General features: G+C 57.3%; 1 protein-coding gene across 2 annotated transcripts; it reads left to right on the plus strand.

Moving 5' to 3' along the window:
- The first annotated feature begins 802 nt into the window (after positions 1-802).
- RADIL (Rap associating with DIL domain) lies at positions 803-25,791 on the plus strand. 2 transcript variants are annotated; one of them, XM_071443911.1, is made up of 16 exons: positions 841-958; positions 4,603-4,793; positions 7,722-8,274; positions 13,597-13,916; positions 14,915-15,565; positions 15,739-15,776; positions 16,784-16,944; positions 17,672-17,784; positions 18,830-19,067; positions 19,528-19,700; positions 19,975-20,125; positions 20,426-20,616; positions 21,423-21,819; positions 21,906-22,045; positions 22,789-22,928; positions 23,533-25,791. In XM_071443911.1, exons 2-16 carry the CDS (start codon positions 4,758-4,760, stop codon positions 23,636-23,638), a joined length of 3,408 nt encoding a protein of 1,135 aa, XP_071300012.1. In that variant the 5' UTR covers positions 841-958; positions 4,603-4,757; the 3' UTR covers positions 23,639-25,791. The 2 variants fall into 2 exon arrangements, with proteins under 2 accessions (XP_071300013.1, XP_071300012.1); XM_071443912.1 differs by lacking the exon at positions 4,603-4,793 and having other exon boundaries at positions 803-958.
- Positions 25,792-25,802: the final 11 nt, after the last annotated feature.

Raw genomic sequence — 25,802 nt, forward strand, 5'->3', positions numbered from 1 at the left:
TCCTAGAGAGGCTTGGGTTGGAAGGAACCTCAAAGCTCATCTTGTTCCAACCCCTGCCATGGGCAAGGACACCTTCCTCTAGACCAAGATGATCAAAGCCACTTCCAACCCAGCCTGGAACACTTCCAGGGATGTGGCAGCCACAGCTTCTCTGGGCAACCTGTGCCAGGGCCTCACCACCCTCACAGGCAAGAATTCCATCTGACCCTGTCCTCTGGCAGTGGGAATCCATTCCCCCTTGTCCTGTCACTCTATGCCCAAAGTCCCTCTCCATCATTTTTGGAGCCCCTTTAGGCAATGGAAGGGGCTCTAAGGTCTCCCTGGAGCCTTCTCTTCTCCATCCTGATCATCCCCAGCTCTCCTAGCCTGGCTCCATAGGAGAGGTGCTCCAGCCCTTGGAGCATCTTGGCAGCCTCACTCCAACAGCTCCACGTCTGTCTGTGCTGCAGACCCAGTGCTGCATGCGGTGCCCCAGGTGGGGTCTCAGAGAGGGGGGCAGAGGGGGGCAGAACCCCTTTCCCACATCCCAGCCCTTTCTATAACCTGACCCTTTCCCAGGGCTGACCCTTCCCAAATCCTGACCCTTCCTAAATCGCAACCCTTTCCCAGTGCAGACCCTTCCCATATCCTGACCCTTTCCCAGTACAGACCCTTCCCCAAATCCCGACCCTTCCCAAATCCCGACCCTTCCCCAGATCCCGACCCTTCCCCAAATCCCGACCCTTCCCCAAATCCCGACCCTTCCCAGATCCCGACCCCTCCCCAGATCCCGACCCTCCGCTCCCGTGGCGGTGGCTGCGGGCAGTTCCGGTGGCGGCCGCGGGGGGGCGCCGCAGCCGCGCTCGCTCCGCCCCGGCGGGACGGGACCGGCCCGAGGTCCCCGCGCAGCCCCGGCGGCTCCGGGCGGCTCCGGGCGCTGCCGCCGCCGGGGTCGCGCCGCGCCTGCCCCGCTCCGACGGTGAGTACCGGGGCCGCGGGGCGCGGGGGGCGAAGGCGGACCCTACCCCAGGGACCCCCCGGTCTTGGGAGGGGGCAGATCCCCGCTGTTGCGTCCCCGCTGCACCGGGCGGCAGCGTTTGTTTCTCGTCCCCTGGGAAGCGGAGGCGGGAGGAGCTCGGGGCTTGTCCGGTTGCCGTGGGAGACCCGCGCTGCCCGCGGAACCGCACCGGGCACGGCCGGCGGGAGGGCTGTGCCGGGAACCGCAGCGCCCGAGGGTCCCTGTCCCATGGCCGGGCACACGGGGAGCCCTCCCCGCACCGCGGGTCCCTGCGGGTCCGTGTCCCATCGCACATCCCTTGGGATCATCCCCGTTCCACCCCCCTTGGGCTCCTTCTCCCCGCGGAACTCTCCTTGGAATGCGTGTCCCCATTCCGTATCCCTCAGGATCTGTCTCCCCAGATCCTTCTCCCATTCGCATGCCCCTCGAGATTCCTCTGCCCCTTGCACGCTCCCTGGGATCCCTCTCCCCATTCCATACCCCTCGGGATCCTCCTCCCCGTTGCATGCCCCTCGGGATCCTTGTCCATTTGCACAACCCTTGGGATCCCGCTGCTATCCCACACCAGCCGTGTCACCTGCATTCAGCTGCCTGTGACTGTGGTGGCATCCCAGGCCATGGCAGGGAGGTGCTGAGATGATCTGTGTCCCTGTGAGGCTGGAGCAGTTTCATGCTGAGTTGTAACTTTAGCAGAGAAAACTCAGGGGAGTTTGCTACTTGCTTGGGAAGTGCTTATTTTCAGCTCTCTCCAGGACCAGTTAATTATCGCTGGAAAAAAAAAATATTATTGCTAAGGTCTTATAATTAGGCAGCCTACGGAGACTGTGGAGCTCGGGAGGCAGCAGAAAGCAAATGCTTTTTGTGCACGGTTTCTGGGGTGTGTGAATAGAGCTGCCCGGGCAGAGGGCTGGCATTTGCACTGCTGCATTACCGGAGAGCTGGGGCACGTTGGCGGCTCAAAAGACCCTGCAAAATAATTACAGGGGGAAAAAAACCACCAAGAAAAGAAAACCTGCTAAAAGAACCCCTGTTGTCCTTGTGAAATCAGGTCCCGGACTGTTACAGCGTTTGTGGAGCGATGCCTTTGGGACAGGATGTTGGTGTTTTTGGGGCTGCTTTTCCATCCTGTTTGAGCAGTCCCGGGGCCGCGGGGTCCGGGCTACTGCAGGGTGCCTGCTGCTAATAATAACGTGGTAAGGAGTTTACCCGCCCTGATCCGGCTAAAGACGGCACCGAGAGAGCCACGGACATCATCAGCCTCCGGTCTGCCCCTAGATTAGGTGGATAAAACTCGCACAAGGAAAGGCCGGGCTCTGGAGCGAAAGGAAGGGAGCGGGGGCTCCGGTCAGAGCCGAGGGGTTCGGGCTTTGCCCTGGCTGTGGGGATGGGATCTGCAGAGGGGCAGGATTTGGAGCAGGGGGCAGGATCTGGAGCCGAGGAGAGCACGTCAAAGCCACCAGGGCGTTCTCATTTCCTTTGCTCTCCGAGTTGTAATTTGTTCCACATTGCAGCGCCGGCCTCTCCCTCCACTTGCAGCATCCAGGCTGCGGTCGCTGCCGTTAGTCCGGGGCTGCCACTCCAGCGGTTTCCATTAAAAAAAAAAAGGCAGAAAAAGAAAATAAAAGAAAAATGTCAAACAAAGACGTGAGGAAACCGCTTTTCTGGTTCCTATTCTGGGGTGGTTATAGCTGAAATCTCACCACCCATCCGTGTGCCGGGATGAGCCCCGGGGAAATTCCAGATGATTAAAAAGTATTTTAATGGTGTTGTTGCTCTTCCCAAAAGGGAATAAGATGACCTGGTAGCTACAGGTTGATTGGCTTGATAGCATCCCTCCAGGGAGAAGGGGGAGAAACCTGGCTCGGGCTTCAATTGATTAAAGACTTCAACACCAGGAATAAATTCCTGCCATCCAACGTGGCTGTATGGAAAATAACTCCTGGCAAGAAATGATTTCAGTCTTCAACATGAGAGGTGACTCTCTGGCTGTAATACACTTCTGAGAAGCAGTTGAGTTATGGGAGGTGATATTCTTGTAAAAATCTGCACTTTCCAGTATTAAAAAAGTCAATCCAGTCCAGTATTTAGAGCTGACATTGCACAGTGTCAAGAAAGCTGGTATTAAATAAACGTGATCCATTTCCAAGGCAGTTATCAGGGAGATTATCACTGCTGGGCACTGCTAGCTGGTAACATGGACTTGGTGTTTTTATCACTAATCTGGAAGAAAGGAGATGGAAATGATTTCTGGAAAAACCTGGATCTGACCCAGGGCAGCTGAGTGTTAATGGTTTGTACAAATCCGGGTGGTAAGCTGAGTGAGAGAAAGGCATCCTCACTGGAGCAGAATGGAACATGGAAATCTCTTACACCCAAAAATAATAACTGTGGCTGGACATGGTTTCCTGTCCCTAATCTGGATGGTAAATTTTCAGCTGGAGCTGCTTGCAGATGCTGGGAGAGGCAGCACAGGGGCAGCAGTTTGGGGGGTGGCTGTCTGTCTGTCCCCATTTCAGCACTGGAGAATTGAAAATTTTCAGGATAATGTGAAATTTGGCTCTGGGGAACAAAACAAATAGCAGTTATTTGCATTTCTGGTCAGAACCACATTTGGGCTTATGGCAGCCAAATCCAAATTTTCCTTCTCAGCAGAGATGTGGAGTCTGAGGGGAAGGGACTAAGGGGCTGCAGAAAGGGTCTTACAGGTGGAGAGGAGGAGGCCATCCAGTGAGTCCACTCATAAATCAAATCAAAGAGGAAAGAGGAGGGCTTGGCAAAAGCATCTAAATACTCTCGCAGAGGAGAAAATACATGGTAGCCAAAATCTCATTAACTGAGCAGAGAAAAGATGGCAAGAATCAATATCTGGCAGCTGAGGGCAGACACATTGGAAATAAGGCATAAATATTTTACCAGGAGGAGTAAATCATTGGAAGAAACGTGGGGCAACAGAGGTGGGGGCAGCACCTCTTTGCCTTTTGCATCACAACCTGCAGAGTTTCTCCCACAGCCCCCAGGCTGGGCCAGCAAGAGGGACTGGATGGAACCACACCAAGGCCCTGATGAGGTGATTTAATTAGAGGATGATGCATTTATCTTTAATCATGGTGGAGCCATGGAAAGGAGTAGCTCTTGTGCCCTGATGGCTCTCCCTGAGGTGCACCCATGAAATCCCTGGTGGCACTTGGCAGGTGCCTCTTTCAGCTCTGTCTCTGGCCACCAGTGGCTGTGTTCTTGCAGAAGGTGAGGGGACAGTGCTTGGTGGCTCTTCTTGATGTCCAGCAAACCAGACTGAGATTCAGGAGGACAGATCTCAGTGAGCATCCCAGCATGCTGGGGGAAGGAGCTGCCCCAGGGCTTGCTGTGGGTCAGGGCATCCCCAGCCTGGCATCCTTGGGGACATGAGTGCTTAGGAGAAAGAGATAAAGGTCACAGGGCTGTACTGGTTCCATCTCCTCCCCTTCTCCTTTCCTTTTTTTCTTCCTGCTTCCTCTCCTTTCCTTTCCCCTGCTGTTCTCTCCTGGTCTCCCATGTGATGGGATAGGTGCTGTTGGTTATAGATGTGGTTCAGAATCCCACATTCAAACACCAGGACCGTGTTGCAGAACCTCTGAGCCTTCCAAAGCCACCACACTGCGAGCAGCTGACGTCCATGAGCAGCCCAGGACCTCTCCTCCTCTTCCTCTCTCAGAAACGTGACAGACGCCTGCCCAGGATGGTGCACAACGAAGGGCAAGGATTGTTTTGAGAAGGAGGATGAATGGAAGGGAAAAAGGCACGTGAGAAGGATGGCAAGGTAGGGCCTGAGTGCTGGCTGGGGGCCCTGGGAAGGAGCTGCTCACCCGTTCTGGGAGCAGGAACCTCAGGCCTGCAGGAAAGTCCCCAGTGGTGGCTGCAGAGTCAGGCGCGGTGGTGGAAGGACACGTGGTGGCCACGTGAATACCGTGGGCATTTGTCACAGCTCTGCAGAGCTCACACAGAGCTGGCTGTGGAAAATAGCTGGTTTTGGTGTGGTCAGGCACTGCTGGGAAGAGGTGAAGGATCTCCCTGGGAGGCAATCCCAGGCTTTTGACTAATAGGTGTGTACCCGTTAGAGAGAGAACGTCACTGAGGCTGGAGAAAGGGACTTGGGAAAGTCTGGATCATGCTGCAGGCCTGTGTCCTTCCAGGGAATGGGCCTGCAGTGAGAAGAGGGCTCAGCTGGGCTGGAGATGTCCAGGAGCTGCTGGAAGGTGTGACACTCTTGCTGGCTTGTCCTGGGGCAGCTGGAGCATCCTGGGTCCTGCATCGGGGCACAGGGGGATTGCACATACCAGAGACTTCCCCTTGTACCAGAGATTTCCCCTTGTACCAGAGATTTCCCCTTGCACCAGAGATTTCCTCCTGGAGGAGATGCCCGTGTCCAGCGTGCCTGAGCGCACGGATGTGGGAGGAGCCCCTTCCATTATCATCTTATCCTGCCCATTAGAGTCCTCAGGGGGATTAAGGCCGGGTGTGTCCTGCTGTCTCCAGGAGAATGTGATTTCTCAGGTCACCCAGGCTGGTGCCTGGTAAAATCACGCCTGTGCTGCTCTAGATGCTGAAAATTGGGGTGACACCACCTCCTGATCCAGGCTTCTGATTTTTACCTGGTGAAGTCTTTGCCCCTGACCTCTGTAGGAGCTGCATTTTATAGAAAGAGTAAAAAAATAGCTGAGCTATAAATAACACATTCAAAACCAGGGACCTGCAAGAAGCAAGGATGGTGTCTCTGTGATGTGGGCTTGGAGGAATGATTTTGCCACCAGCAGATGGTAAAAGGTTTCCCTTTGTGCTGGGGGGCAGTTCAGGGTGGAGGAGATAAAATCCATGAAACCAGTGATTTGATGACAAAGCCTTGTCTTTTGCATCCTTGATGACAAGGTCCTGTAGGGACTCTGGGGCAGTTTTCCTTGTGGTCAATGTTAATGAGGGCTGGCAGGGCCGTGCTGGAGCCTGGGGCAGCTGTTCCTGAGCCTGACTGTCTGCCAGTGCCCTGACCTGCTCCCCAGGTTGGGGCTGCCAGGAGATGTCACACAGCAGACATCAAGGGATGTCCCCAGGGATGTCCCCAGCGGGAGCAGCAGCTCTGGGCTCAGCTGGAGAGGGAGGAGCAGCCAGAGCCCCAGCCCCATCCCTGCCTCAGTTTCCCCACTCGCAAGGTGGGAGCAGGAGCAGCCTTACCTGAGCCCAGTGATGTTCTGGGGCAGTGTAAAACACAAGGTCCTCAGCCCTGCTGTCCTGCTGGGACTCCTGCCCTTCAGCACTGCAGGAGTCAGTTTTGGAACCTGCAGCCTGGGGACAAGGACAAACCCCAGCATTTTCAGAGCCCTGGTGGAGCTGGGGAAGAGGAAAAGGGTGACTTGGGGTGCAGCAGGATTACACAGCTCCCAGCCACATGCTTAGCACCTGGTGCCTCAGTTTCCCATCTGCAGCATTCCCTGTGTCTCTGGCTGTGGGATGGGGGGATGCACATCCTGCAGCAACCCTCCACGTACAGCTGGGAGCTGGTTTCTGGGTTAGAAGGTGACCTCTTCCATTAGCAGCAGGGACTTTTTTCTCTGCTCTTTTTTCCTGAATTAGATGGTGGTTTGGAGGCTGTCCAGGCCCAGCATCACTCTGCTGATAGTGCTGAGTCTGCTCTGAGGCACGGCTGTGCCCCAGCCACTCGGGGCTGCAGCTGTGGAAGCTGCTGGCACCTCACCTGTGCCCAGCCAGGGACATCTGGGTGACCCAACTGCTGCAGCCAGCTGTGGATGGGACATTTTTGGGTTCCTCTGTGTGTGTGTGGAGTCCCTGCATGTTAGGAGGAGAGGGAGAGCCCAGTTCTGTCCCAACCAGGAATGCTCAGATTGTATTTCCTGACCCTGCTAGCAGGTCACAGTGTGGCTGTGGGTCACCAGCACCACACAAGCACCAGGTGCTGGTGCAACCAGGATGGGATTTCTGCAGATGGGGACAGTGACATCAGGCAGGAGGGCTACCCACCTAAATCCAGAATGGATTTGTGGTTCCTGGTCCATTCCAGGGGATTGAGGAGCACTGGGAGCTGCCACATGGCCTTGGCCCATCTCCTCCATTCACTGCCCACTTGGGGCTGCCCTGAGCAACCCTGCCCTGGGCTAAGGAAGAGCATCCTTGTCAGTGATGCCACCCTGGGCCTGAATGTCCTCCACAAACAAGCAACAGCCAGGAGATTTGCCAGAGTCAGGGCATTTTTAGAAAGGCTAATTAGAGCCCATTTTCACCCTGTGCCTCTCGCTGAGCAAAAGCATTTAGCAGTGACCTCAGAGTGAGCGAATTTGCACTTGAGCTTTCCGTTTCACCTCTAAAAAATGGGATTGCTCCATAAACTCGTTAGTGAAAGTAACTCCTGATGCCTTGGCTGCTGACCAGGATGGGCCCCGCCAAGTCCCGCTGGGCTCTGCTCTCCTCCTCTGGGTAAGCGGGGCCTCTTGATATCCATGATGGAGAAATGTGGGGCCTCTCCAGGCTGTGTCTTCAGGGACGAATCCATCCAGGGGTAACTGTGCTGGTCCCAAGGAGCTTGGCTGAGCTCTTCCATTGGTGTTTTGGGTTACATGAGGGAAATGGCCCTCTCTGGATCTGCCACCTTGGAGGTGACAGCGGCTCCCGCTCGCTCTCCCTCGCTGCACATCCACCCTCCAAACCGCTCACCTTCCCCTTCTTGCTCTTCCCTGCCCAGCTGTGCTTCATGACGACCTCCCCCACCATGTTTTATGGGCCATCCTCCAGCATGGCTCCGCCGTCCAAGAACCGGCTGAAGCGCCAGAGCCGGCTCTTCTCGCAGGTGCTGTACCGCACCCTGAGCTACAAGGACCGCGGCTCAGCCCCCTCCGCACCCGCTGAGGACGACCCAGCCGAGCTCTCCACCCAGCTCTCGGCCCCTGGCATCCTGAAAATCTTCGGGGGCAACATCTGCGCGGGCACCAACTACAAGAGCGTGCTGGTGACGGGCAGCTCGGGCGCGCGGGAGCTGGTGAAGGAGGCCCTGGAGCGCTACGGGCTGAGCCAGCTCAGCGCCGCGCAGTACGCGCTCTGCGACGTCATCGGCCGCTTCCAGGGCCCCGAGAAGCAGTGGCAGACTGAGGGGCTGAGGGTGCTGGGCGACCACGAGAAGCCCCTGCTCATCCAGGACCTCTGGAAGCCCAGGGAGGGCTTCTCGCGCCGGCTGGAGCTGCGCAGGAGGGCCGAGGTGGAGGAGATGGCAGCCAGGGATGTGGACACCACCACTGCAGGTCAGAGCTGGCTGTGGGGCAGGGAGAGGGGTTGGGGTGCACCCCCAGGAGCCTTCCCGCACCAGAGGCTTTCACACGTGGTTTGGGTACGGGGGTTGGTGCAAGTGGGAGGCTGGGCACGTTTTAGCTGCAAGGACTCAGCACTCTCCTACATAATTTTGGTGTCTGTGACCTCAAATATTTACCCCAGCCAGTTTAAGGGTTAATGACAAACCCTGCCCATGATTGGGGAGCAGCAGGCAAGAGCATCAGCGTTTCCTCCTCTTCCCATCAGTGAAACAGCACCATGGCATCCCCAGCTTCGTGCCTGGCAGAGCACTGCCCTGCTCCCCCATCTCCCTCTGGGCATCCCCCAGGCCTGACACCCCGGGCAAATCTGCAGGAGCAATTAAGGAAAATGAAAAGCTAATGAAGAGAGAGCAATGTAGGGCAGGAGAGCCCCTGCAGCGGTGCCTGATGGAGGCCAGGGCTGGCAGGAGATAAGTGCATCATTAGGAACCAGCAGCAGTAATGAAGCTTTTCTCCTCTTACCCTCAGATAAAAGTCCTGTGAGGATGAGGGCAGAAGGGTTTAAAATCAGATTTTTACTTGCACAATGTGCTTGCTGGGTCAGACCAGCTGACCAGGCCCCAGAGGTGTCAGCCACAGGGTTTTGCTGGGATGGGCCCCAGCAGTTCCTCACACCTGTAGGGAAGAGCTGTTACTGTCAGAACTAAACCGGTGGTGATGCAGGATTACTCTGTGTGCTTGGCAAAGAAGAGCCAAGTTTCTGCCCCACCAGCAGCAGAACAAATGGTCCAACCTGTCCCACACCAGGGGGGACACAGCTCCTCTCCCACCCATCCTAACAAAGCTGGAAAGAGCCCTGGCACACGGGGAGGAGAGCAGAGGCAGCTGGAGCCTGCCCAGCTGCAATTTTCAATTGGGATTTCACCTGGTACTTGAGGACACAGGGCTGCCTCCATGCTCACCATGCCCAGCCTGTGGCTGCTCAGGGAGGGGATGCCACCGGTGCTCCCAGCTCATTGCACACAGACACAGAGGTGGCTCCTGCCAGGGCCTGGGCCAAGGAGGTGGATGCTCTGCTCTTCTCTTCAGCTCTTCCTGCAGCCAGGATCAGAGAGATGTGAAGCACAGAGGGAAAGCAGCAGCTCTAAAAACAGCTTCAGTTGAATGGAGGGAAGGGCAAGAGCCCAGTGAGGGGTGCAGCCCTCCAGGGGCAGGGCCATGTGGCAGCTCCCTGCCAGCCCAAGGTCACATCCACAGCCTCAAAGCCTCCCCTCAGATGCACAAAGCAACTTTCCTCCATGGCCTGGATCCTGGGTGGGCTGGGAGTGTGGGAGTGCAAGGCTCCCACCCAGGCAGGGAAGCAGCAGGGTCTGGGCTGCCCACCAGGCCTGGGGCTGCACCCTTGGGTCATTTCCATGGAGGAGCAGCCCCTGGTAGGATCCTGTGCTCTGGATGTGGAAACAAGCCCGTTATGCTTTCGTTATCACTTCATTTGTTTCAGCACTCCTGGGTGGGGCTGTGGAAATTCCCCATTTTTTAACCTTTGGGCATTTTCCATAGCTGACCAAGCTCTTCAAAGACAGAAGCTACACCCTTAGTCAGGCTGCCTGCTCTGCAGAGTACACAGCCCATGGTTGTCTTACCTGGTAAAATCTCACTCCTGCAGCCCTGTCTCTTGGTGGTACCAGGGGCTCTGTCACCAGTCTCACCCTGGCATGATGTGGGGTTAGGACCACCCTTTCCCACCTCATCTGCAAACTGCCAGGAATGAATGTGAGTGATGCAGCCTGTGACCCAGCACCCCAAAAGGACCCAAAACTCCTGGTGCAGGGGGTATTGACCGTGAGTGCCCTCCACCAGGGTCACCCTTGTCACCAGGCTCAGGCTGGCAGAGGTCCCCTTGCTGAGCAGCAGCTGCCTGCCCAGGGTGGTGAGGCACTGGCGTGGAAAACACGACATCTGTGCAAAAGTAAAGGGGCTTCAGGCTTGCAGCTGCCTCAGAGAAAAGCAGAGGAATGCTCAAATCATCTCCAGGGCAATACCTGCAGGCCCTTCCCCACACAGGGCATCGCTGGAGCAGCAGGACTGGGACCACTGGGGTCATGCAGGTGCATCCCTGGCTGAGGGAAAGGCTCCACATCCACCCATGACCTGTTAGTAAATAGCTTAAGACTTTTATCTGCTCAGTTACCCATTATCCTAATTAGTTTATTAGCTGCTTCCCACGGGGAAGGGCAGTGCTGGCTCCTCCTGCCACTAATTAGCAGCACAGGTAGAGCCTCTCTGCAGCTAACAAGGCAGCCCCCTCTCCCTGTGCCCCCTGCCCTGCTCCTTTTGGGGAGCACAGTCGTGGAGATGTAGGGAAAACACCCACAAACTGGAGGGTGGTGCAGCCCTTGGCATCTCAGTGGCATTCATTTTCCAAAATATCCCCATTTTGTACCAGGTCCTGTCCTAACTGGAGCTTTCCCAAGGGGCTGGAGGCTGAACTGCACACGCAGCTCCAGAAACTTGGGATTTAAGCCTATTATTCTAAAAGATGCTCTGGCAAATGCCTTTGAGGATCTGGCTTTGATATACCTTAGCACAACTGCATCCAGGGAAGATTCCCTGCAGAGTCTGCAGAGCAATTACATTAGGAAGGACTAGCCTGGTCTTAGTCCCTCCTGGGTACATTCAAAGCATTTCTTCTTTCCTGGGGCCCATGGAGTTATTTGTTGATTTATTTCTCAGCCAGGAAAAGCCAACCTCTTTCCTCAGCTGAAAAAGAGGCAGATCCCAGCCAGGATCCCAGGCACCACAACTATAAGTTTTTCCTCTGGGTTGCAGGATGGGTTTAGAGGCAGCAGCTTGCTGGGGTCTGGGGGATGCTGCCCAAGGGGTGCCCAGCTCTCTCTAAGGATGAGATCCAGCCCTGTGTTAGGATCTGATTAGTGAGAGATGCCTCTGCCTGAGCTGAGGTGCAAACGAGACAAATGCTGAAGTAAACAATACAGATTTTATTAGCAGTCACTGTGAGGTAGAGAGAGAGAAAGAAAGAGAAAAGGGGTGGGGGGACAGAGACAGAGCTCTTGTTTTGAGCTGGTGCTGTCTTGGGTTGGTGGTTGTGAATTTCCCCCTGCCAGAATTGCCTCTTACCCAGTCAGAGCTGATTCAGCACAGTTGCTGAGTTGCTTCCATTAGTTTCTTCCTTATCTTGGGAGTTCTGCCAAGTGTCCTTGTGGCCTGTAAATTCTGTATTCTTTGTGCCCACTATCAGTGGTACATTCCTTTTCCCAAGCCTTTTTAACCCCCTAGGCCTGAGATCACTGGAGCTTGTCCAGCCCTAAACTTTAACAGGGCCTAACACCCTGACAGCAGTACCTCCTTTCTACAGTCCAAGTCCTGGCTATCCAGGGAGGAATTAAATATTTGGGGATGCTCTTTGAATCCTTACATGCTGTTCCCATCCCAGTCTCCATGTGGATTCAGCAGCCACTGGCTCTGCCCTGGTCACGCTGCCCTGGAGATGTCCAGGCTGAGTTTTGGGTGGGATAACCTGCACATGCTTGGGAGGACAAAAAGTACCAAAGGATGAAAAAAAACCTAACCCAGTTTTATGGAGGGACTTTGTTATGCTCAGGAAAAGAGCAGTGTTTATCTTTCCAGCACAGCCCCGGGGTTGGTGGGAGCCTGTGATGGGGGCAGTGAAAAAGCAGCTTTTTCCTACACAAAATAAATACAGAAGCTTCCTTTCCCCTCGATAAGGGGCTGGTGAGGGCCTGTCTCTGCAGGCAGTGGGACCCCAGTCCTGCTCTGTCCCACTGAGCTCCAGCAGCAGCTGCTCCCCAGGATCCAGCCCCACTCCTCCCTGCTCACTCAGCCTGGTCTGGGATCTGCATTGCCCCAGCTGTCCTTCATCCTCTGGCCCATTTCCATGATGTGGGTTGGGGACAGGGCTCCTGGGGGGAGCTGAGGTGTCCTGCAGACACGTTTGGGGTGGCCTTTGGCATCCCCAGCAGTGTGGTTTGTGTGGGTTTGTTGTCCTCCCTGGATGTTCCATCTGTGCTGTGGCCAATTGCCTTTTTAAGAAGGACACAGGGCACGGGACTGCTTGGGGTGGCTTGGCTGTGCCTTGCCCTAATCCCAAGGCATGTAAACAGCAGGGGCTATTTTCTCCCTGTCCCACCCCCCCTCCCCGTCCCCATCTCTTTGATTTTCCCAGCAAAGGAGCGCTCCATTTAAAACAAACAAACAAAAAAATGTATTTCAGAACCAGCAGCCCATTCCTCACCAAATAAGGCAGATGATTTTTTTTTTTTGGGTCTGAGATTGTGAGTGTCCCTTTAAGCAGCCCTGGGCACCAGGCTCTCTGCTTTGCCGTCCCCAAATCCCGCTGGCTGTCCCCAAACCTCGCTGTCCAGAGCCGGGAGCAGGGCTCTGGCTCTGGTGCTGCACCGGCAACGCTGCACTGCTGCTCCTGCAAGCGAATCCTGTAGGGTTTTTTCCCCTCTCTTCGTCCTCCCCGAATGCCAGTGACCTGCTCCCAGGAGGCTGCCCAGCTGAGGTACGAGCATCACCCCTCGGACACACAACTTCCAATTTCTCCTGCAGAGCTCCAGCAGCACGGAGGGACCCAGCGGGACCCCCGGCTCTGGGGGCGCCGTGTGAGGGGCTCCTTTTGCAGCTGGGCCCGGCCTATTCATTCACTCCGGCTCCTGTTTGTCTCACAGACAGACAGCTCTGCCCGAATTGATGCTTGGGAGAAGTTAATTACGGCTCGTTCCTGCTGCAGCCGGGCTCCACTGCAGCTCCCATGCCTGGCTGATGCTCCGGGGAATTGGGGGGGGTCCCTGCGGTCCCCACTTGCTGCTGGCTACCCACTGCCGAAGGGTTGAAAGCCGAATCCAGGCTCTTTTTTTTTTCTTTTTAGCAAAGATTGAGTGAAATTTCTTTTTAGCAGGGATTCTCTCTCCCCCAGCCCTGCAGCGTGGCCGGGGCGGATGGGGGACACTATGGACCGGCTGCTCTCCATTCAGTGAGGTTTGGGGGCCAGGGAGGGCAGGGACACCCCCTTTTTAGCGGTGCCATTAGGACACTAAACTCCGCGCCGGTGTCTCGGCGTCACCTTTCGGGGAGGGCAAAGGACCGGGGGACACCAGGGCAGGGTGGGTGCGCAGCGCCGGGAGGGCTCCGGCCGCTCCATGCCCGCTCCGAGCTGCAGCATCTCTCCAGCAACACGCGGGGTGCTGCGGCGGGGCGGGGGTGCTCCCGGGGGGGCTGCAGGGGCTGAACGCCGCTCTGTCCCCCCCATCCCCATCCCCATCCCCGCAGGCATCAACGCCCAAGCGCGGAAGCTGCAGCGGCACCGGGCGCGGGGGGCCCGGCGGGCGGCGGGGGCTGAGCGGCGCGGGCCCCCCCCGGCCCTGCGGCGCAGCCTCAGCGAGACCAGCCTGGGGACCCCGGCACGGCGGGCAGGGAGCGGGGCCGCGGCCGGCGGCGGGGCCCGGCTCCAGCGGCACTGCTCCACCCTGCCCGGCAGCCCGGCGGCGGCGCGGAGCGGCGGCGGCGGCGGCAGCAGCAGCAGCAGCATGCGGTACTCCCTCTACCAGTCCCCGCACCTCCTGCTCCTGCAGGGCTACAGCCAGCAGCATGTAAGCACAGCACCGCGCCGCCTCCTGCGCACCCCCGGCACCCCCCGCTTCCCTCCCAGCACCCCCAAGCCCCGGGGAGCGGGGCTGCTTGCATGGCCGGAGCTGCTGGGGTCGAGGGAGGTGGTGGTGGTGGTGGTGGTGAGGATGAGCATCCTTTAGGAAATGGGCTTGGGACTTGCAGCCTTGCCCTCAAGTCTGTCCCCGGCCCGTCCCCAAGTGCGGGGAACGCGGAGGCAGGAGCCGTGACCCCCTGCAATGGCCCGGAGGGATGCAAGGTGATCCCCGAGCAGCATGCCTGCCCCGGCCGAGGGGGCCCCGGTTCTGCGGGTGGTGGCTGCGCTGCCCCGTCCCCGGTCCTGCTCCTTCCTCAGTGGCAGATGGAATCAGAGGCTGCGAGGAGAACAGCGCAAGGAGAACTGCAAAGGACAGGGTCGGCTCTTGCAGTTAATGGCTACTTTGTGCCCGCTGAGTGTCGAGCTGTTCCAAGTTTTTGGCAGGGTGACACCGGCACTGCAGCCATCCCGTTAGTGCTGCTGGGGAAAGTGAGGCACGGGTTGGTCCCCTGAGCTGCCTCGGGGCATGTGGGCAGGCTGCAGGGAAAGGCAGGGCCAGGGGTGGATGCTCTTGTCCCACTGTCGCCCTGGGCAGCGGGTGCAGGCATCGCTGCAGTCTGGGGGGAAAAGGTGGGAAGGAAAAGCAGCTGCAGAAGGGATGAGGGGGAGAGGTGGAGGGAGGGCTCCTTCTGTCCAAAGCAGCCCCATCTACTGCATGCCCAAAGTCATTGTGCCCATTTATTGCCGTGCCCAAGGCAGGGATTGCTGCTGTCCTGCTTGGCAGCGAGGAGAGTAAAAAAAACGAAATGTAAAAGTGCATGGGGGACAGCTGGGGACAGCGAGGGGACAGCTGGGGACAGCGGGAGGCTGCAGCACTCACTGCATGGCAGCAGGAGGGTCCCTTCTCCCCCTCCCCGGTTCATGCTGCGTCTCCTCGCTCGGCAGGACAGCTTGGTGTACCTGCTGAACCGCGAGCAGCACACGGTGGGCCAGAGGACACAGGCGAGCAAGCCCAGCATCAGCCTGTCCGCCCCCGACATCCTGCCCCTGCACTGCACCATCAGGAAGCTCCGACCCTCCCGGCACCGCTCGGAGGAGAAGCTGGTGCTGGAGCCCATCGCCGGCGCTGGCATCTCCGTCAACTTCTCCGAGGTGGCCCGGACGGTGGTGCTGCGGCACGGGGACCTGCTGTCCCTCGGCCTCTACTACCTGCTGCTCTACAAGGACCCCATGAAGGCGCAGCCGCTGCCAGCACAGACCCTGCTGAGGCTGCGGGCCCTGCACCCCGAGGCTCCCCACGTGTGCGGGGCGTGCGGCAGCCTGCTGAAGGACAGGGACCCCAAAAAGCGGGGCCCGTCGCCCGGCGGCGGCCCCAGGACGCCCCGCAGGAAGCTGCAGCTGGAGTTCGAGCCGGCGGCCCAGGATGTGCTGCTGCGGCGCATCATGACCCTGATCGAGCCCGGAGGGGACGACCACAAGCTGACACCCGCCTTCCTGCTCTGCCTCTGCATCCAGCACTCGGCCACCAACTTTGAGCCGGGAGACTTCGGGCAGCTGCTGCTCAAAGCGGCCAAAATGATCCAGAGGACGGTGTGGGTCAGTCGGCGGTGGGACGGGGTGTTTTGGGGTGGGGGTGTTGCTCGAGCCCTCCCTGGGGGCTCCTCCTCAGCCTGGTCCCTGGTGGTGGCAGTGAGTGCTGGTGGGGGTGGTGCTAGTGCCACCCCATCCCACGGGTTCTCACTGTGCTTTCCCCTTCTCTCCCTGCCCAGGAGTGGACGCGGGAGCTGGCTGAAAAGCAATCCCAGCAGTAAGTGCGACCCTCCTTGTTTTACCTCAAAAAACGGGGAGAATTCAACCTGGTCCTTCCTCCATGAGTAAGGGCAGTCCGTGGCTGTCAGCCAGTGGTGCATGATGAGTTTTCCTGCTGAATCCCACACATTCTGCTCTCTGGTCCTTTAACCACATGCCTGCACAGAATGAGTGGGTTTGGAAAAGCTCAGGAGGGAATAGGACCTGCAGCAGCTCTGGGGTTTTCTCTGATCCAAGACCTGGCCAAGGCCTTGCACTTGTGAATTCACCCCTGAGTGATACAGTAGGAATGTCCTTATGTGTGAGCCTGACCTTCCTCAGGCTGGACACCCCTCAGTGGAGCTGAGATGGAGCTGGCATTGCATGTGTGCATCCAGGGGTGGTGGCACAGCGTGTCCCAATGCTGGGAGCACCATTCTGGGACAATCACAGTGGTGCAAGGAGCTGTCTTCCCAGCCATGTCCGAAATCCCATCTCTAAAGCAGTATCTGGAGAAACTGTTGGTGCTTGCTGTGAGCTCTCCTTTAGGATAAACTTCAAGGATGCTTCCCAGGCCCTTCATATAGCAGGAAAAAGCAGTTTAGCAGTTGAGAAATGACCCAGATACTTTTTGTTTTATTTTTGAACAGCCCAGGGCAGGTGAGCTGGCTTTAACTGTCCAGAGCTGGCAGGAGCAGCACATACCTCTGAGGAAGGGCTGCTCTTCAGCCATGAATATTTAGTGCTGTTCATCTGTATCAGGGGAAGTCTCCCCCAAAAGTGGCACCCCACAAAGGCCAGGTGGCCTTGATCGGCCTGGTCCCCACAGGGTCCCCTTTGCCACCCCACAGAGCAGAAACCTCTGAATTTTTCCTTGCAAAGGGTCTTTCCAAGGGGAGTGCTGGGCTTGGGGGTGTGGGGATGTGAAAGCTCTCTGGCATTGCCCCAAACTGGCTGTTTTGTCCCCAAAAGCCTGAGAGGGGACGCTGAGGAGCAGCAGGTGTAACACCTGCTGTGTCTCCCCAGCCAGGACCCTGCCACCCTGTCCCGCTTCACCATCACAGACCTGCTCCCAGACCTGCAGCACATCATCTTCTGGATGGCCAATGCCATCGAGATCCTCTACTTCGTCCAGCAGAAATCACCCACCTACATCCAGAGCATGGAGGAAGAGCTGGACATCAAAGGTAAGTGTGGATGCAGCATCCTGCCTGTTTTCCCAGCCAGAGCAGCTCTGCTCTGCTAATCCCCACTCACAGGTGCTGGTCAGTGCCCTCGAGATGCTCCATTAACCCTCCATAATCCTCATCAGCAGGGACATCTCCGTGCTGTGGGCTGGGGAAATCTGTGGGAGGAGCAGCCTCACATCGTGCCCTGGTGCTGCCCAGCTGCAGAGCCAGGTTGTGTTGTGTTCACACACGAGTATGATGAGTTTTCCTGCTGAATCCCACACATTCTGCTCTCTGGTCCTTTAACCACGTGCCTGCACAGAATGAGTGGGTTTGGAAAAGCTCAGGAGGGAATAGGACCTGCAGCAGCATCTTGTGGTTAATGCCCTGAGGGGCTTTCTTCACCCTGGATTTGCAGGTAGCCCTGCAGAACTGCTCACTGGTGTGCTTGTGTTAATGACAGCAAAAGGGGAAAAAAGATAGAAAGGTATTAAACCAGCCTCAGAAACTTTCTGGTCTATGCAAAAAGTTCAAATGCTCCTAGGCCAGGCAGGAGCTGCCAGCAGTGATGGGAGCTCTGGGGGACAGCAGGTGGGAGCACTCCGGGGCCAGAGGATCCTCTTTGCCCTGTTGAGGGATCCCGTGGGGATGATACAAACCTGGAAATCCTAATAACCCACACCCTGGGAGCGTGGGGGCCTCGCTGCTGCAGGTTTGCTCCCCCGTGCTCCTCTCCTCCCTGCAGGCTCCAAGGAGTCTCTGTTCTCCTCGACCATCACGGCCAGCGAGGAGGCGATGACGGTGCTGGAGGAGGTGATCATGTACACCTTCCAGCAGTGTGTCTACTACATCTCTAAGGTACAGCGGCACATGGGGCCACACGAGCATCCCCAGGCCTGTGCAAGAGGGGTTTTTTTTTAAGCTTTCACTCCTTGGCAGTTGCACCACGCTGAGGTGTTTTCCTTCGGGCTGAAGTTCCCCGATTTTTGGTCGCAGCCCAGGGAAAGTATTGAATTACTGCGGCGTGTTTCCTGGTCTGCAGTGCAGCGGCTCGGGGGAGGTGTTCGGGGAGGGCTGCTTGGCTCGGGCCAGCGCGGCATAATGGTGTGATTCAGAGCGTGATGGAAAGTGATGGAAAGCGATGGAAAGAGGCCCCTGGCCCGCCAGAGCCGGGCGGCAGCGGGAACAGAGCGGGCAGTGTGAGGCACAGAAAGGCTGCCCTGTGCAGGAACGGCTCCCTGCCACCGGCACCGGGCACACGGGGCTGCTCCTGCTCCCGAGCAGCGCCTTCCTCCCCTGCGCCCTCCTCCCTTCCCTCTCCCCGGGAAGAAGTGAGTGCAAGGCACTGCTCCCCCATTTAAGCAATATGGAAAATCATCCCCATCGATCCTGATTTCTTTCACCTTCGTGTCCAGCTGATTGGTTGCCGCCCTGGTTCACATCAGGTTTTGCAGATTTTAGCTGGCGTCACACATTGTCTCTTGCAACTGCTAAAAGTGACCAACACTAATTTTTACAATTTTTATAATTTTATAATATTTATAATTCAATAACATTTATAATTCTATATTATTTATAATTTTATAACATTTATAATATTAATAATTTTATAATATTTATACTTTAAATAATATTTATAATTCTATAATTTTTATAATTTTATTATTGTTATAATTTGGCATTAATTTTTATATTTTTAAAACTTTTGCGTTAATTTTTATAATTTTTAAAACTTTTGCACAACACTGGAGCCCACGGAGGCAGGGTGTGAACAGGAGCAGCCCCTTGCTGGAACAGCACTGGCAGGGTTTGCTTGGCTTGAGGAGCTGAAGGAAAGGCTCATAAAAAAATAGAAAAACCCCAACAAACTGAGTGTGCTGTGACCTTGCTGCTCTCCCTGCAGTGTCTGTACGTGTCGCTCCCCGCCCTGCTGGAGTGCAACCCCTTCCAGAGCGAGTGCCGGGAGGGCTGGCGGGGGACTCCGCCTCTGCCCGAGGAGCTCCGCAGGGTCGTGCTCATCTACCAGGCTGTGCTGGACCTGCTCCACCAGTACGAAGTGCACCCCGAGATCACCTCCCAGATGTTTGCCTACCTCTTCTTCTTCTCTAACACCCTGCTCTTCAACCAGCTCCTGGATAAGGGTCAGTCCTCCTTGAATTGGGCAACACATAGGGGGCTGAGTTATTGGGATGCCCTCCAATCCATCCCAGTGCCACCTAAAGGGGTACAGGAAGGGGCTGGAGATGGGCAGGTCTCAGCATTGCTACAGGCAGACCAAGCACAGACCCAGCTGCTGGCCCCTGGATTCCCATTCCCAGGAGAGGCTAAACCCCACAAGGATCCCATCCCATTCCATTGCCCCTTCGAGCCTGAGCAGAGGAGGCTGAGGGCAGTTAATAGGGGCAGCTCATTAATAAACTACAGCAGCCTGAGGTTCTCATTAGCCCTCATTAACGCATCTGCCCCCTTCTTAGTGTCAGGCAAGGCCCAGCCACCACCAGGAATTGCAGCCACAGGATGGTGGGGACATTAACCCGAGGCAGGGGCTGGGGGACAGGGGGGCTGTTCCCTGATCTGGCTGATGGTGCTTTGCCTCCTCAGGCTCCTCTCTGGGCTGCTATCACTGGTCTCAGGGGGTGAAGCTGCGGGCCAGCGTGCGGCTGCTCCTGGAATGGCTGCACGGCGCCGGCTTCGAGCAGCTCTCCCAGCAGTTCTTCTCCAAACTGGCCAGCGTGGCCAACCTGCTGGCCATGCCCGGCTCCCAGCTGGTGCAGGTGAGGGATCCCAGCCCAGGGCTCATGGCAGTGGGATAGGCATGGGCAGGAGAGCCCCTGCTCAGTGTCTGGGGGGTCCCTACACTGATGTGTCCCTTTTGAACCTGCCACCAGCTGCGCTCTCCCAGGGTCTGTGGTGGGCAGTACCCAGGAGAGGATGGTTCTCTCTGGTTCTCTCCATCTTGCCTGACCTCTCCCTCCTGTGCCCCTTGAAGCTGCTGCTCCTCAGAGGAAGCAGTTTCTCACCTCTGCCATGTGCTGTCTCCTCTCACAGATGACCTGGCCATCCCTGCGAGCCGAGTTCCCAGCGCTGAGCCCCGCGCAGCTGCACCGGGTGCTGAGCCAATGCCAGGCAGTGATGGACGTGGGCTGCATCTCAGCATGGCAGCCCAGTGAGGAGGAGAGCCCAGCCACCTTCCAGCCTGGTGAGTCCTGCTCAGCCTGTTCCAGTCACATACAAACCAAACAGGTCATTCCCTTCCCCTTCCTGGTGTCCTGTACTACCTTCAGCAATTGGTAATAACCATAGCCCCAAAATTCAGATATTGCAAAGGATGCAAAGTGCAGGAGGCTTTTTCTGCTGTTCCAAGTGAGGGATGCTGCTGGCTCTAGCTCACTAAATCCCTGGTCCCAGCTGGGAGACTGCACATGGCTGAGAGCTGGGAGGCAGCAGTGGGGTGCAGCCCGAGCCAGTGCTACCCTCCATCCATCCCTCTGCCTTTCAGATGAGGTGCTGGAGTCCTTTGACAACCACCCACCCATCATCCTGCCCAGTGGGGGCTTCAAGGTGGACCTGGAGGTGGAGACATTGGATGACAACATCTACAGACACCTCCTTTACATCCGCCACTTCCTCTGGAGCCTGCAGAGCAGGAGCCCCCACAGCAGCGAGGGGCCAGGCTCAGCACTCCCAAAGGTAGCCTGTACCCCACAGAGGGGTTGTTCCTCTCCTGGCTGGGCAGGAGGGTCTTGGGTCCCTCTGCAGACCCCTCCAAACCCAGTGCCAAGGGCTTGCTGCCCTTGCCTGCAGCCTGGAGCTGTGGCAGTGCCCTCATGGAGAGCTCCTGGAAGGATTAGTGCTGCTAATCCCCCAGCACGGGGGGCACGGGAAGCTGAGCTGGAAGGACAGGCTCTTCCCAGCAATCTCATTAGGGAGGGAGGGGAGATGTCTGTGGGCAGTGCTCCCCTTCTCCCTGTGTGTTCCCTGTCCTCCCTGAGCTGCACCCTGCCCGTCCCCAGCAGCCAGGCTTGCACAGAGGTGCTAATTAGCTAATGCCTGTAAAGTACAGGGAGAGTGATACGTGCTGTGGCTGCTAAGCTCAGCTGCCATGTGGAGGGTGTCCCTTCTCCTCTCCCATCCTGTCCCCATTCCCTGCAGCACTCACAGGCCCTGCTGCTTCCTCCTGTCACCCTGGGGCCACATTGCCCGGCCCTTGTGGCACAGGAGGAGCTGTGCTCCCCTGTGTCGCCTTCCAGTGGGATCCCCCAGCAGGGACATGAACAGGAGTCCCCTCCTGGCTGGCTGCAAACACCCCCAGCACAGCCCTGGCCACCAAACTGGGCTGTGGGAGCTGTGCTGGGAAGCCAGGATAAGCCTGGCAGTGTCTGAATTGCCAAGGCTTTGGATGTATCTGGCAGCCAGGAAAGCAGCAGGGTGGTGGGGCCAGGTGGGGAGTGAAAATCACACGCAGGGGTCCCACAGCATTTTCCTCCTTCTTTAAGAAAGAGGCATGCCCGACGCCGGAGGTGCTGGAGGTGAGCGAGGGCCCGGCGGCCGCCCCAGGCAGCACCATCACAGTCCAGGAGGATTTTTGCTGCCTGGGGGGCTGTGCTGAGCCACAGGGGAACCCCAAACTCTGCCTGGCCACCAGCGCCTGCCCCTGCGAGCCCCCTGCCGGCGAGCCCCAGCTCCAGGAGAAGCTCCAGCAGCTGCAGCTGGGCAGGAGCCCGGTGCCCAAGGGTGGCACGGTGCCCCCAGACCCCTCCTGCCTGCTGACACCACCCACCACCCCCCTGAACTTCGACTCGGGGAGCCCGGAGTCACCGCAGGGCACCGGCAAAGGGCTGCAGGACGCCCGGAGGAACGGGATGAACGGCACCAAAGGCAGCACCCCTGAAGGTACCGGAGCTGGCTCTGCCCTGGGGCTGTGGGGCTGGGCTGGGGCGCTGCCAGAGCCCTAAGCCTCTCTCTCCCTCCACTGCCAGGCTGCTCCCCGACCCCCTATGACTACCCCACGCCGGAGTCCTCCAGCCGCAGCTCTGCCACCGATGACTTCTGCTACGTCTTCGTGGTGGAGCTGGAGAGGGGACCCATCGGGCTGGGGATGGGGCTGATCGATGGCGTGGTGAGTTCTCAGCTGATGCCCTCACACAGCTGGAGTGGGATGTGGGATGTGGTTTGTACCCCAAGAAAAGCTGATGGCTTCCCACAGGAGCTAGGCTGCTTCTCCTTGGGACAAGGAGGCACAGAGGGATCTCTCAGTGGATCTCTGCTTACAGGTCACTGTGCTGTGCGTGCAAAGTCCACAGCTGTCCTGCAGCTGGGGAGAGCAAACAGGCTCAGCTCTCTTGTGGAAAGAAAATGACTCAGACAAGGTCTTTCCTCCACCCTTCAGCGGTGGCAGGAGAAGCAGAGAGGAGCAGGGAGGCTCACAGGGTGACAAAACAGCTCCTCCTTTGCATAAGGAGGAATCTGACATTGTGGGGTGGATCATCCTTTTAAATGGCCTTTCACAGCTGTGCTGTTGGTCAGTAGGAAACAGAGCATCACTGAGCCCTGGGACAGCGTGAGCTCCCATCCCAGCATGGCTGCAGGCTAACGATGCTTAACTCTTAATTAAATTGAACAAGAGCAGGTTGCCCTCACCTCTCCTTTCTGTGTATAAATTGATATAAAACCAAAGCTTATTTCCTTCCTGTTACTGTTAGCACCGTCCCCATCATATTCCCAAGCATCTCCAAGATCCCACTTGCCATCAGGCTTGGTGGTGAGCCCTGGGGGAGAGTTACCCTGCCTGGGGAGCTAGGTCTTTTGGGACCACAAATCTTTGTGTCCCTTTTGTCGCTCACTGCCTTCCCCTGCCAACAGCACACCCCTCTGTGCTCCCCGGGGATCTACATCCGCACCCTGATCGAGGACAGCCCCGCGGCCGCCGACGGCAGGCTCTCCATTGGGGACAGGATCCTGGCTGTCAATGGCACCAGCCTCATCGGGGCAGACTACCAGAGGTGAGCCTCACCTCAGCACGGGGCCTGGGGTGGCACCAGCACTGGAGGAAGCACTGTCAGCTCCGGGTTTCTGGCTGTTTTGCTCCAAGGGTTGCCAGCGCTGCAGTGCTGAGGATGCTGCGGTACCAGAGAGCTGCAGGGAGAGGAGTGACCTGCACAGGACACCAGAGAGGGGGGAAGGCTGTGGGTTTGGAAGAGGGATTATGGAGCATAATCCATATTTCCCTCTCCAACAACTGGGGAGCATAAATGGGAAATAAATGAGAGCTCCAGAGATGGGTCTCAGCAATGCAGAGCTGCTGCAGCCCCATCCCACCCCAGGTTTCCTCTCAAAGGTGGTGGGATGAGACAGCTCAGAGGCAGAGCCCAGGTGCCCACAGCACAGAGCAGCTTTGGGCTTGTTTGCTCTTGTTCTGGCACCACTAACCTGGAGGCCAAGGCCTCCACAAAGTTACAGGCAGGAGAGAAACAGCCCCTGCTTGTAGCCCTGAGCAGGCACAGGTGATTGGCAAAGGGGGGGGGGTGTTTTGTGAATGCCCATGACTGGGCAGGCTCCTGAGGGGCTGCCAGAACTCACCTCTGTCCCTGTTGCTGCTCCCTGCAGTGCTGTGGATCTCATCCGCTCCGGGGGGAAAAAGCTGCGGTTTCTGGTTGCCAAGTCGGACATTGAAATAGCCAAAAAGATCAGTTCCAGCTCCTCTTCCTCCTAGTCCTTGTGGTACAGGAATCCTGCAGCAGCTTGTGGCTACAGCTCTGGTCAAGGCTGACCTCAGGGAGCCTGGAGTGCAAGAGGGAGGACCAGGACTCCACAACAGCCCTCGATGTGCTTTTGGACACTTGGCCCCTGCACTGCAGCAGAAAGGACATGCAAAGATGGTGCACGCTTCTCCCACTGCACTGCCTGGGAGCATCATTCCTGATCCATTGCCCAGCCACACCTCATACCCAGTGTCATCCTTCTCAGGAGCTTTCCTGTTCCTTTGTCCCCTCTGGCAGGGGGAGGGAAGGGAATGCTCCCACCATGAGGACTTGTAGGCAGGCTCCTCTGTTCCTCTAGGCTGGCAGCCCTGTAGGATATTTTATGCTGACAGGCAGAAGGCTTGAAATACCTTTGTGTTTTGAAGAGAGCATGCGAGGCAGGCCTGGGCTTCGCTGTGGCAGTGGCCACCTGAGGTGCTGGCACATCAGGCTGGAGAAGTGTGCCCAGCTCTGGGGGTGGTGGAGGCAGCACAAGCACCCAGGAGTGGGATTCCACAGAGGATGCATTGCCAGGAGTTAATTCCCCTGGTGCCATACATTAGCTCAGGTGCCTTTTGGCTGCTGGGCTACAGCCCTGCCTCAGGGTGGGAAGCAGCTACAGCAAAGGGCTGACACCACCAGCAGCTCCTGAGTCCCAGGGAGATCTCCTTGCAGAGAAGGACTCCCTTGCCCTTGCTCTGCAGATTTACTGCCCAGCTCTGGCACCACGATCCCAGCTGAAGGCAGGGACTGATGGCAGAATGTCCCCACAGAGGGTTGGTGCCACCAGGAAGCTGAGGGAGCCCAGCAGCGCTCGGCACTGACACCAGCCCAGGCAGACAAGTGACAGCTCGGCTGTCACCATGTTCTGCTCCTCCTGCCCATTGCAAGGCCACCCTGTTTCGTGCCCTGCTCGGAGCATCTCCCCGGTGTGTGCAGCTGAAATGCCGACAGGGGATGATGGACAGCAGAGAGTCCCTTTGGGAGGACTCGTGAATATCCCAGGAACCGCCCTGCTACTGCTGCCGACCCTGCTGTCAGCTCAGCCGAGGGTTCAGCTCCATCGTGTGGCTGCCCGGGCCCCGCACACCCGGCCTCCTGCTGCCTCTGCTTTTAGCACCATTAACGGGATAAACCCAACCTGATTTCCACATATAGACAGATACTGAGACCTAGTTTAGCCGAACCCTATTAAAACAGCCTGCAGCAAAGCCCTCCATCACACGCTGCACGGTGTAGGCTCTGGCAGGGGATCAGATACTCACATGGCATCTCACAACAACACTGCTGAGGATTGTGATGCTAAAACAGGGCTGGCTTTAATTACACCTCACTGCTGCAGTTCTGGTTCCTGTGCTTGGTCTTGCACGTCGCAGGAGGAGATGTCAGAAAACTCCATGCAAGAGAAATGCTTCACTACTGGATTTCAATGCAGCCTGGCCTGCTTTTCTAGGCAAGATGGACCAGGCACCTTCTCTGAGACACGAGTGCCTTGCTGCTCTGCTGGGCCACGCTCACAGCCCTGCCCTGGGGTGCTGCCCCAGCAGGGACTGGGAGCAGTGCATCCTCCTGCCGCTGACTCAGCTCTACAGGCAGGTGAGCAAGGCTCAGGACTCCTGGTGATTCACTTCACTTTCAATCAAATAGGTATGCTGGCCTGTCATCCTCCACAGGACTTGAAATGGGCTGCCTAAAGCCTCTGGGCAAACTGCATGCACTCCTTACTCCCCTCTGCCCCGGAGCCAGGGCTTGGGGTGAGGCTTGGTTTGCACTAGACAGTGCTGGGGCTGCATCCTGGCACGTTCCAGCAGTACCAGTGCAACCCACTGAGCACCCCTGGAGCTGGAAAACAGCCCCAGAGCTGTGTGTCGCTCACAGTGCAGTCAGGTATTGAAACAGACTGTAAATAAACCCTGCTCTTTACTAGTGTGCATGAGGGCTGGCTTCTCCCAGGAGGAGCAGTGGGATGGACTGACTTCCCTGTGTGTTAATATGTACAGCTGAGATGTGTACAAAGCTCTGGTGCAGATCCTGAGCACAGCATGGCGCCTGTCGGACACGGTGGATGTTAAGAAATGCTCTGTGTCAACAATAAACTGGATCAATAAACCTCCCTAAGCCCTGCTCTGGCAGCTG

This window comes from Agelaius tricolor, unplaced genomic scaffold (assembly GCF_023055355.1).
Source record: "Agelaius tricolor isolate 1412-34295 unplaced genomic scaffold, bAgeTri1.0.p SCAF_19, whole genome shotgun sequence".
NCBI lineage: Eukaryota > Metazoa > Chordata > Aves > Passeriformes > Icteridae > Agelaius > Agelaius tricolor.

Coding starts and splice junctions, on each gene's coding strand:
- RADIL (XM_071443911.1), top strand. CDS start 4,758: ATGGAAGGGAAAAAGGCACGTGAGAAGGATGGCAAG. Junction 16,945..17,671: donor GGAAGAGCTGGACATCAAAG/GTAAGTGTGGAT, acceptor TCCTCCCTGCAG/GCTCCAAGGAGTCTCTGTTC. Junction 22,929..23,532: donor ATCGGGGCAGACTACCAGAG/GTGAGCCTCACC, acceptor TGCTCCCTGCAG/TGCTGTGGATCTCATCCGCT.